This window comes from Hylobates moloch, unplaced genomic scaffold, assembly GCF_009828535.3.
Source record: "Hylobates moloch isolate HMO894 unplaced genomic scaffold, HMol_V3 SCAFFOLD_15, whole genome shotgun sequence".
Classification (NCBI taxonomy): domain Eukaryota; kingdom Metazoa; phylum Chordata; class Mammalia; order Primates; family Hylobatidae; genus Hylobates; species Hylobates moloch.
The window spans coordinates 11,578,410-11,590,923 of record NW_026652290.1 but is presented as its reverse complement, the minus strand read 5'-3'; the positions used below and the strand labels follow the sequence as shown (position 1 = coordinate 11,590,923).

The 12,514-nt window shown below is 37.8% G+C and overlaps 1 protein-coding gene across 3 annotated transcripts in view; it reads left to right on the top strand.

Moving 5' to 3' along the window:
* HELZ (helicase with zinc finger) overlaps window positions 1-12,514 on the top strand; it is a 176,704-nt gene that overhangs the window by 151,476 nt on the left and 12,714 nt on the right. For all 3 annotated transcript variants that reach the window (XM_032179047.2, XM_032179045.1, XM_032179046.2), the window contains one exon: window positions 8,933-9,185. In XM_032179047.2, the coding sequence (XP_032034938.1) occupies window positions 8,933-9,185 (253 nt within the window). The remainder of the gene's footprint in view (window positions 1-8,932; window positions 9,186-12,514) is intronic.

Here is a 12,514-nt window from a genome sequence, read left to right as displayed (position 1 = left end):
ACAATGCAGTTGGTCATCCAAGAACTCTGATGGAGCTGTACAAGGACATGAATGTTGTTTTCATGCCTGCTAACACATCCATTCTGCAGCCCATGGATCAATGAGTCATTTTGACTTTCAAGTCTTATTTAAGAAATACATTTTGTAAGGCTATAGCTGCCACAGATAGTGATTCCTCTGATGGATCTGGACAAAGTAAATTAAAAACCTTCTGGAAAGGATTCACCATTCTAGATGCCATTAATGATTCTCTAGCTAAAAGATTTAAGAACTAAAAATATATACTGTATTGCTAAAAAATGCTTTCTTGTTGTGATTCTTGGGAAGAGGTCAAAATATCAATATGAACGGGAGTTTGGAAGAAGTTGATTCCATCACCATGGATGACTTTGAGGGGTTCAAGACGTCAGTGGAGGAAGTAACTTGCAGATGTGGTGGAAATAGCAAGAGAACTAGAATTAGAAGTGGAGCCTGACGATATGACTAACTTGCTGTAATCTTATGATTGAACTTGGATAGATGAGGAATTTCTTCCCCTTTTTTTTTTGAAGAGAAGGGTCTTGCTCCGTCACCCAGGTTGGAATGCAGTGGTGCAATCATGACTCACTGCAGCCTTGACCTCCTGGACCTTGGCAATCCTCCCACCTCAGCCTCCTGAGTATCTGGGGCTACAGGCACATACCACCATGCCTGGCTAATTTTTTTGTTTTGTTTTCTTTTTGGTGTTTGTTTGTATCTCACTGTGTTACCCAGGCTGGACTTGAACTCCTGGCCTCAAGTGATCCTCCCACCTTGGCCTCCCAAAGTTTTGGGATTACAGGCGTGAACCACTGAGCCCAGTGAGGAATTTCTTGTTAGGGGTGAACAAAGAAAGTGGTTTTTTGTGATGGAATCTACTCCTGGGAAGATGCTGTGAACATTGTTGAAATGACAACAAAGGATTTCAAAGGATTTAGAATATTCCATAAACTTAGTTGATAAAATACTGGCAGGGCTTAAGAGGAGAAGTTCTGTGAGTAAAATACCATCAAACAACTTTGTGCGCTATAAGGAAATCTTTTGTGAAAAGAAAAGTCAACTGATGCAGCAAACTTTATTATTGTCTTATTTTAAGAAATTGCCACAGCCACCTCAGCCTTCAGCAACCACCACCCTGGTTAGTCAGCATTTTTTAGCAATACAGTATATATTTTTTGTTCTTAAGTTTTTTAGCCAGAGAATCACAAGCAATACATTATTTTAAAATTACAGCAAATACATTTAAAAAATAAATGTCTTAAAGAGACAGTGTCTCACTATGTTGCACAGGCTGGAGTGCAGTGGCTATTCATGGGTGCGATCATAACTGACTTAAGCCTCAAACTCATGGGCTCAAGTGATCCTCCCTCTTCAGCCTCCCAAGTAGCTGGGCCTACAGGCATGTGACACCATGCCTGCCTTTATACATTGTGTTGTTTTAAACATACAATGCTATTGCACACTTAATAGATTATAGTATAGTATAAATATTATTTTTATATGCACTGGAAAACCAAAAAATTCACGTGACTCACATTATTGCAGTATTAGCTTTATTGCAGTAGTTTGGAACCAAACCTGCAATATCTCCAAGGTATGCCTGTATCTCTCTCTCTTTCTCACCAAACCTGCAATATCTCCAAGGTATGCCTGCATCTCTCTCTCTCTCTCTCTCTTTTTTTTTTTTTTAAGACCAGGTCTCCCTCTGTCACCCAGGCTGGAGGTGCAGTGTATGATCTCTGCTCACTGCAACCTCCACCTTCCAGGCTCAAGCGATCCTCCCATCTCAGCCCCCCAAGTAGCTGGGACTACAGATGCATGCCACCACACCCAGCTAATTTTTGTATTTTTTGGTGGAGACGGGGTTTTCCTGTGTCACCCAGCTGGTCTCGAACTCTTGAACTTAAGCACTCTGCCCACCTCGGCCTCCAAAAGTGCTGGGACTACAGGCTGTTTCCAGCTTTTATCTTAGGTTCAGTGGAGTACGCGTGCAGGTTTGTTATATGGGTAAATTACATGTTGCGGGAGTTTGGTCTGTATCTTTCTTTTAAGGGAAACAACAAAACCTAGAAATAAATCTACTAGAGTTTTGGGAACTAAGATAAATTTTTGCTTCTGTCATTATGATTGAATTTTATAAGGCTAAAATGACATTAAAATTACTTTTAAAATTATATGAAAATGCAATTTATTTGTTTAAAGTTTTAAAAATAATATAAAATAAATAGTGAAGGACGTCATAGTTATCTAGGCAAGAGGTGACTGTGGCTTGGACTGTGGGGTAGCAGTGGAAATGATAAGAAATAAATTCAGGATCTACTTTGCAGGTAGAACCTAGAGGAATTCTTGATGGATAGGTTATGATTAGGAATGAAATAAGATTTAAAATTGAGTTCCTCAGTCCTAGTAGGCTCATTTTGACTGACCAGGAGCTCCCATGGCAAGGCGCTGCCTTACCGAACAGTACAGACACAGAACATTCCCATTGTCACAGGAAATGGTTTTTGGACAGCATTGCTTTAGAGAAGGACTCATACATATCCTTCAACTGTGTGAAATTGTCGATTATTATTAATCTTTTTTTGATAATTTTCTAGCATTATTTTTCTCCATGTCTCACTTTCTGAAACTTCTTTTGATAAGATGTTGGGCCTCCTAGATTCTCCAAATCTTTATTTCCTGTCATACTTTGATACCTTTGTACTTTTTCTTACTTTCAGGAAGATTTCCTTGATTTTATCTACAAGAACTTCTATTGCATTTAATATTTGAGCCCTCAGGTTTTAAACTCACAAGAGTTCTTTATTCTGAGCTTTTTCCTTTTTCATAACATCTTGTTTTCCGCAGTGCCTTTTCTGAGAACACCAGTTAGAGGGTTTGTTGTTGTTTTGTTTTTGATTTTTAATAAGAACTAAAACAATGTTGTAAAATACTTTTAAGACATCACTATTGTTTCTTTCCGGGCCTCCCTTTTTTCAACTTGTTTATCTGGGACTATCTTTTATGCTGGAGACCTTCCTTAAAAGTCTGGTAATCCTTGATTATCTTTTTTTTTATGAGACAGAGTTTGCTGTCACCCAGGCGGGAGTGTAGTGGCACAATCTTGGCTCACTGCAACCTCCACCCCCCGGGTTCAAGCAATTCTCTTGCCTCAGCCTCTCGAGTAGCTGGGATTACAGTCACCCCCCCACCACTCCCGGCTAATTCTTGTATTTTTAGTAGAGACGGCGTTTCACCATGTTGGCCAGGCCGATCTCAAGCTCCTGACCGCAGGTGATCCGCCCACCGTGGCCTCCCACAGTGCTGGGATTACAGGCGTGAGCCACTGCGCCTGGCCACTTGATTATCTTTCACTAAAAAGCAACTTGGGAGTTTTGTGTATATCACAGGATGTATTGCCTGGCAGGCCTTTCACTGGGGATTTTTTAATGCTTGAATCCATGTGGAGCCCTTCGTTTTTCCTGGATTTTTGCTTGTCTGTCTCCTTATCTTTTTGTCTGTGTTGTAGGTACCTGGCTGGCTGTGTCCCACTGTTGTTGTGGGGAGGAGTATAATATGAGTCCAGCTGTTTCCTGTATAGACTTTCATTTAACCCCCCTAATTTTATCCCGTCATCTTCCTTTCATTTTATATTAGTTGGCATTTCTGAGGCGCAAGCCTCTGTGGAATTCTGCTAGGTGAATTGTTTCCCTTCTTGGGTGGTAGCTATAATTTCGTTCTTCTTCCACAGACACCATTCCTCCATCCAGTCTCCATGTATTCTGGAAATGTGTCCTATATTGATGACCAGTCTCATGGTCTTGATTGTTGTATGTCTATAATATTCATTTATTATTATTTTAGTGGAGTCTTGGGCCAATTGCCACCATTAACTGGGAATCATACTTTTAAAAAATGATTTTATAATTTATCAAGTGCTTTTCAATAGATTACATCACATGAACCCATAGATATGAACCCACAAATATTACCATTGTAAACTAAGTTTATTCATCACACGTTATCTGGCTTGTTAATAAATTGATTATTTTTAATCTTATAGTGATAGTCCTCTCCTTGCTCCATCCAGTTTTTTCTCTCTAGGGAACTGTACCGATCTCCCAAACTGTAGCATATTTGCTTTAAGCAGAAAATGATAATTTGAGGGGGAGCTAAATGGAAATAAGTTAGTAGACCCTAAGTGTTCTATAATCAAGGATTTCTTCCTCAAATCTTGGGGAAATTAAATAGATTAGTTTTAAGTAAATGAAAAAAATGCAGCTTATTAAATCTGATATTATAAGAGTGTTCATGACATGGAAAGATACCTATGATATTTCAGTGAAAAATTACCAGGCAGTATGTAATGTCTCATTTTAAATTATATGTTTAAAGATGTACATAATATCCAGTTTTCCCACTTTAGCTATGTTAAGTTGATCAGTATGTTTCAGTGATCAGATGATGTCATTCTGATCTATTGATGTTAAAATTTCTGGCAACCTTTCAGATTTTAGCAGCTGTTGATGATTGTTGCTTAGATCTGTTGTTTCATTAGAATGGCAAAATGATTATTTAAAACTTCTTTGAATTTCTTTTATATTTATTTTTCTTTTATAAAGGAGAACTTTTCCTCATTGAATATTTAATTACTACCTAAAATATAGTCTATATAGAAAGGGAAGGATAAATGTTTAATCCTTGCCCTTTATTAGTCAATTTTCAGAGTAATGGATTGAGGCCTTAGCAGGCCTCAGGATGACCATTGAGGCTTTTTTCCCCTTCTTTTTTCACTTTGAATATTATTATTTGATATCATTATGTATTTGAGTTTTTACTTTATTGTGGTCATTATACATTTTGACACCTTGTCCCCTATCTTTGACCAGTGGAAGCTTCTTTATTAGAAATATTAGAAATGTTTTACATTGAGTGAAAATGGAAATATAGCCTGTCCTAATTTGTGTAATGCAGCTCAAGCCATGTCAGAGGGAAATTTATAGCTTATATTAGAATTTAAATTTATAGCTTATATTAGAATTTAATAAAAGCTTATATTAGAAAAGAAGTAAGATCTCACATCAATAATCAAAACTTGTACCCCAAGAAATTAGAAAAGGAAGAGCAAAATAAATTCAAATCAAGCAGAGGGAAGGGAATTTCAAAGATGAGAACAGAATTTAATACAATTCAAAACAGAAAAGCAATAAAGGAAAATCAATAAAACCCAGTTAGTTTTTCTAAAAGATTAGTAAAATTGATAAACCTTTAGCAAGATTGACAAAGACAAAAAGAGGATGCAAACTACCTATATTAGGAAGGAGACTGGGTCACTACAGACCCAGTAGACATTGAAAGGATGGTAATAAGGGAGCACTACAAACAACTCTGTACGCATACATTCAGCAACTTAGATAAAATGAACCACTTCCTTAAAACCTCACCAAAGATGAAATAGATGGCATATGGACAGTCTTATAACTGTTAAAGAAATTGAATTTGTAATTAAAACCTTCCAAAAAAGACATCTCTAGGCCCAAATGGTTTTAGCATGGAATTCCTCCAAAAATGTGAAGAAGAAAACCACCAACTTACACAATCTTTTCCAGAGAATAGAACACTTCTCAGTTTATTGTATATGGCCAGCATTACTCTGATACCAAAACTAGATAAAGGCAATACAAAAAGAGAAAATCACAGATCCACTTCCATGAATATCAATGTAAGCATCCTCAGCAAGACATTAGCCATTTGAATTTAGTAATATATGAAAAGAATAAGGTACTATGACCATGGGGGGCTTATCTCTAGAATGCAAGGCTAGTGTGGTATTTGAAAATAAATTAATGTAATACACCATACTAACAATCTAAAGAGAAAAATCACACAATCATATCAATAGACATAGAAGAGAAACCACATGCATTTGACAAAATGCACGGTCCACTCATGATGAAACTCTTGGTAAACTAGAAATTGAAAGGAACTTCTTCAGCCTGTTAAAGGGCATCTATAACAATCCTGCAGCTAGCATCATACTTAATGGTGAGAGATTTAGTGCTTCTAAGATTAGGAATAAGGCAAGACATTTGCTCTCAACATTCCTCTTCAACACTGTGCTGGAAGTCTTAGCCTGTGCAATAAGGCAAGAAAATAAATGGCATTAGGGATTGGGAAGGAAGAAATGAAGCTGTCTCCATTCACAGATGACATGGTTGTCAGTATAGAAAAAGCCCAAGGAATCTCCCAATTCCTTGGGAGATTCCTGTAACTAATGTGAATTTAGCAAGGTCACAAGATACAAGGTCAACACACAAAAATCAATCAATCTCTCGCTCTGTCTCGTCTCTCTCTCTCTATGTATATATATAATCCCCAATATATCTAATTTTAAAAGCATTAAAAAATTTTCCAGATTCAGTTTTGCTTTTCTGACATAAAAAATCAATCATATTCATAGCATAATTTGAAATTGAATTTCATATTTTATCTACATGTTTATGTCTGTCAATAGCTGTAGATAGGTTATACAATACTTCGCCAGAGCCTGCTGTGCATGTCAACTGAGTGATTATTTTGGATTTCAGCTTGGAAGATACAAATGATATAAATTTTCTATAAAGTTTAATTGAATATTCTCTTATATCAGCCTTCCATTTCTTTCCGAGTTTTCGTTTTCTTCCTTTAAGCTTTCTTGTTCGTATGTCTATTCATTGTAAAAAGGTTTTTGTTTATACTACTGGTTTGTGTATGTTCATTATTTAATGAAAAGGGGCTTATAAAGTTAACGCCTGAAATTCATGAGAGTATATTTAGTGTTCTGTATCACCAGGAGACTTGGTTATCATAACCTGCTCTTTCTGAGCCCATACCTAACGTTAGTTTTGTACTTTAATATTCACATATGAAAACTTTAGAATGTAATCCCCTGAAGATTGTGACTAAACACTCAGGGGATAGTCATAGAAAGAAATGCTACATTTCAATTTTAAGAGCTAATTGTCTTCATTACAAACCTTAATTAAAAAAAAAAAAAAGACACGCTGCACAGCCATTGTGATCCAGGGTTGTCAGGCATAGAGCACACAGTGCAGTTTAGAAAGATTGCTTATTCTACTCACTACCGTAATTGAATGCCTTAGACAAAGAAATTTCAAATGTGCTGATTACATTCCTTGTTGACACTAAATTAATTTGGATGGTTAATATTCTAGAAAACCAAATCAAATTCATAATGATTTGACCATTGAAAACAATTGCCTTTAAAGCAGAGTAAAATTAAAGATGAATTGAGATACTACGCTTAGAAACAGATCTATAAAATTCTATGAAAAAAGAAATTAACCAGATGACAGCACTACCTCTTGCCTTCCTCCATTCAATAGCTAAGACTTTGGAAATGGAGGCACTCAAAACTTAATAGCGAGAGAATTGCTGTCCTCACGGCTTTCCTGCCTCTCCGCACAAGGGCAGCCAGTCCAGACCCATTTTCTTCCCTAGTTTATATCCTAGTGGTTCCATCTACTTTAACTTAATACTCTCAGTGTTTAACCCCACAATTTTCACATTTAATTGGCTTGATAATGTCTGCTTGTGCTATTTTATATTTCCAGAAGCCATCCTGTTATTGCTGTGCCAGTTCATCTCTCTGCCTTCTTTTTAATCCGGCCTCCAGTTCCTGATTTCCAATTATTGCTAACAACAGTGGTGAAAGTACAATTTCTGAGAGTCATAACTGACCGCAGACTGAACAGCAGATTTATTATTTGCTATCCAAAAAAGAAAAGAGGAAAAAGAAAGGGGCAATGAAACACCAATCCCATTCTGTCATTTGAGACTGAACATGGAATCTTATCTTTATATATTACATTAAAATAATTATGTAGCAATGAACCCTTCCTGTGTGCCAAGAACTGCTGTAAATGCTGTGCATCCTTATTTAATTCTCCCAACAATCCCAAGATGTGGGGACTGTGGGTAATTCATGTTACAAAGAAGTTAAATCAATTGCCCAAAGTGACACTGCCAATAAAAGTCAGAGCCTGAAGTCTAACCCAGACAGTCTGGCTTTAGATGGAGGCCGATACCTAACCACTGCTCTACACTGCCTTGCCATTAGAACTGACTCTGAATATTGATCACAAGTATCTGGCAAGAACAAACGGGACAGCACTTGGGTGTTCAAAAATCTTGACATGGCTGCCACATAGATCTTATCGGAAGGGTTAAAGGAATTTGGGTTGTGCAAATACAGGGAGTTTAGGGAGGAGAAAATATACTGAGTAAGTTAATTGGGTTTCAAACATAAAATATTTTTTGAATAAATGAATGAGTATTCTGTGTCATTTGAAGTTTGACTAAAAGAAATGCAGTGGAGTCCAGTCAAGAGTACTTACGTTGGACAGGAGGAATCACATCTTGCCATCAGGTCTAAAGAAAAATAAATTGTGATGTTATGAAGGAAGGGCTCAAGAGATAAGTGTAGAATAGATGACTCTGCTCAAGAGGGCCATGACTCCACTGACTGTATTTTACCCATTTAATTTTGAGCGGATTTGCTCCTTCGTGCTTTTTCTTAATCTACTGTTATCTAAAATGTCAATAGAATTTTAGAACTGAAAACAACTACATCAATTCCCATATTCTACAGATAAAAAAACAGAATCAGAAATCAGGCATGTATTGTCAGGACTATGCAGTGAGGAACAGAACTGAGTTTTGAGCCCAGGTCTTCTGACACCATGTCCAGAGCCTAGCCTGTCCCCTCCCCCGCCCTTTTTCTTTTTGGTGGGAGTAGGGTGGAGGGAGGGTTTCACAGTCACAGTATATTCTTGAGAATTTTTACTTTATATAGTGAGATTGCTGTGGAGTGAAAAGAGAGAGGACTGTGGCACAAGGTGCACTGATTTATGAAATGTTCTTTTTCTTTGTGTAGTATGAGCCCAGAGGACCTGGTCGGCCCTTGTACCAAAGAAGAATCTCATCTAGCTCAGTTCAACCTTGTTCTGAAGAAGTAAGCACTCCTCAAGACAGTCTGGCTCAGTGTAAAGAGCTTCAGGACCACAGTAACCAGTCTTCTTTCAACTTTTCATCCCCGGAGTCCTGGGTAAACACCACCTCATCTACTCCTTATCAGAACATTCCATGCAATGGATCCAGCAGGACAGCTCAGCCCAGAGAGTTGATAGGTAAGACAGAGTTGGTGGCTAAAACTAATCTGTACTCCTCAGCTCCCGGATATCTGTGGAGTTTTTCTTCTATACCCCCTGCCCCCAATTTGCATTATCATCTTTGAACAATATTTAATGATGCTAATAGCTCATAGGTGTGCAATTTAGGACTATATTGATTCCATATATATATATATATATTTTTTTTTTTTTTTTTTTGAGATGGAGTTTCGCTCTTGTTGCCCAGGCTAGAGTACAATGGCGTGATCTTGGCTCACTGCAACCTCCACCTCCTGGGTTCAAGCGATTCTCCTGCCTCAGCCCCCCAAGTAGCTGGGGTTACAGGCACACACACCCACACCTGGCTAATTTTTTGTATGTAGAGATGGGGTTTCACCATGCTGGCCAGGCTGGTTTGGAACTCCTGACCTCAGGTGATCGACCCGCCTCAACCTCCCAAAATGCTGTGATTATAGGTGTGAGCCACCGCACCTGGCTGGTTCCATATTTTATGTCCAGAAGGTTAGTAGATGTATCCATATTTGGAAACTGATCATTTTGACCTGTGATTGAAAGAAGAAATGGAGCTTAAAACATGTTTCTGAATAGATGGAATCACCTTTGTTTGGGAAAAGTTTGTTTTCTGCTTTTTGGTTTTTTTGCTTCAGGTCTGAGGGGGGTGAGTGGGAGTTGGTTAGATTAATAATGTTTTCAAGGATTTGTTGTCTGTGAAGTGTTGACAATTTGCTATATAATAGAGTTTGGCCACGAGAGAGACCAGTAAAGTCTAACATTTTGAGATTTAGGAATCCTTTTTCATTCCTTTATTCTGATAAACTGTAGAACTTCATGGATAAAGAACAAAAAAGGCATAGAAAGGGATCGGAATGGATAAGACACTCTAAACTTGTACTATATGATGGAAAATCTAGAGTCTTCCTCTTTAGCCTTAAAGATGAATGCACTTTGATCTTTCCTCTGTTTTCTTTTTTATATTGAATATAAAGAAACTAATTATACTGCTTGAATTCTCTAATTCCTTCTCTTTGTATGCTATAGACGTTGATCTTTGTGAACAAGTCTGAGATCTTCGTGTGGTGAATTTTTGCCCAGTAACATCAACTTTTTTATTTGAAACAAATTTTGTTCATCTTTAGAATGTGAATCTATTGTTTCTGTAACTGGCCCATTTTTGAGTATGTGCCATGCAAGCATATTTTTAGAAAAATAGACATGGTAAAAAAAATTTTTTAAAAATTTTAAAAGCTTTTGTTTTATTTCCTGGCAAAAGACATTGTCATTTTAATCTTTAAACATTCTTTGGTACCTGTTAGGAGTAAACTGCTGTATTTTGCCTCGGGTTGCTTTGTCTTTTTGTTGTTGTTGTGTTTGAGACAGGGTCTCTCGCTCTGTCACCCAGGCTGGAGTGCAGTAGTGCAATCTCGGCTCACTGCAACCTTCACACCCCAGGCTCAAATGATCCTCCTGCCTCAGCCTCCCAAGTAGCTGGGACTATAGGCATGTGCCACTATGCCTGGCTAATTTTTGTGTTTATTTTTGTAGAAATGGGGTTTCGCCATGTTTCCCAGGCTGGTCTCAAACTCCTGGACTAAGCGATCTGCCCACTTTGGCCTCCCAAAGTGCTGGGATTACAGGCATGAGCCACCGTGCCTGGCTGCTCTGTCACTTTTTTGTTTGTTTTTGAGACAGTCTCGCTCTGTCACCCTAGCTGGAGTGCAGTGGTGCATTCTCAGCTCACTGCAACCTCCGCCATCCGGGCTCAAGCAATTGCCCTGCCTCAGCCTCCCGAGTAGCTGAGATTACAGCATCTGCCATCATGCCCAGCTAATTTGTGTATTTTTAGTAGAGGCAGGGCTTCATCATGTTGGCCAGGCTGACCTCAAGTGATCCATCTGCCTTGGCCTCCCAAAGTTCTAGGATTACAGGTGTGAGCCTGCTTTGTCACTTTCAAGGTCTAGGATAAATACACTCACTCATGTTACCATATTTGAATTTCCTGGCAAACCTCTACATTACAAATAAGTGATAATAATTTGTTACTTTTTTGGTTGTTTTATTATAATTTTTTTAAGATAACATCATTTCTCTTCTTCTTTTTCTTTCTTTTTTTTTAACCTAAGTTTTAGGATAGCTTTTTGCCAAAATTAATAAAAAGCTGACCCAAGCTGATAAGGTAGAAAGTTCCTGAGCAAATGCTCATGTCCTTTATGGTATCTTTTCTGCAAATATAAAGTCATTATTTTCTCCATTGCTTGGAGACATACTGTGTAGTATTTTTAAATTGAAAGTATCACTTAGTTTAGCATTAAAAAATTAATTCAAATCACGAGTGTCCTGAAGCACAACTTCTTGTTTATCAATTTTTTATTTTTAGAGAATTGTAGTAGTGGTATCAGACATAAAATAATTACATGAGAGACTTCTTACTGAAGTTAGAGATTTATTTCTTGAGCTTGAAGAAAACTGTTTATATTATATTGGTTTGAAATTTTAAAAAGATCATTGTGTTTGATATGGATATCAGTTTACAATTGAACTGTAAGCCTAAAATAGAAACCCCATCTTTGGCCTTTTGAAACTTTGAATTTCCCGTTTTGACACTGAATACACTTTAGCCTCTTAGTAAATAAATGCTTGTGGAGAAAGGAGATAATGAAACTAGATTCTGTGCAATTAAGTGGGTGACCCAGTTGCACTGCAGAGGGCAGGGAATCCCTCCTCCAACACAGGTATGTTTGGTTTCTGTTCACTTACCTGGTGACAAGACATACTTTAGCAGACATTTTCTTTTAATGCATGGGATGAAAATTTTAGATTAGAGATGTGTTTTTGTTTGTTTTGTTTTGTTTTTGAGACAGAGTCTTGCTCTTGACACCCAGGCTGGAGTGCAGTGGCACCATCTTGGCTCACTACAGCCTCCGCCTCCTGGGTTCAAGCAATTCTTCTGCCTCAGCCTCCTGAGTAGCTGGGATTACAGGCGCGTGCCTCATTTTTGTGTTTTTAGTAGAGACAGGGTTTCACCATGTTGGCCAGGCTGGTCTAGAACTCCTGACCTCGTGATCTGTCCGCCTCAGCCTCCCAAAGTGCTGGGATTACAGGCGTGAGCCACTGCGCCCGGCTGAGATGTGTATTTTGAAAAATATTAGTTGTAAGACTGGTGAAATTCATAGTTTCAGAGAATGTTTTCTCTTATTGGGAATATATACATGATTAATTAGTAGCAATCTTGTATTCATGGTTAGACAAGGATGTACGCATTAGGTTAAACTGCCTCTAAACTATTATTTTCTAAGTATTTATTTAATTAAAAACATTTAAAACTAGGC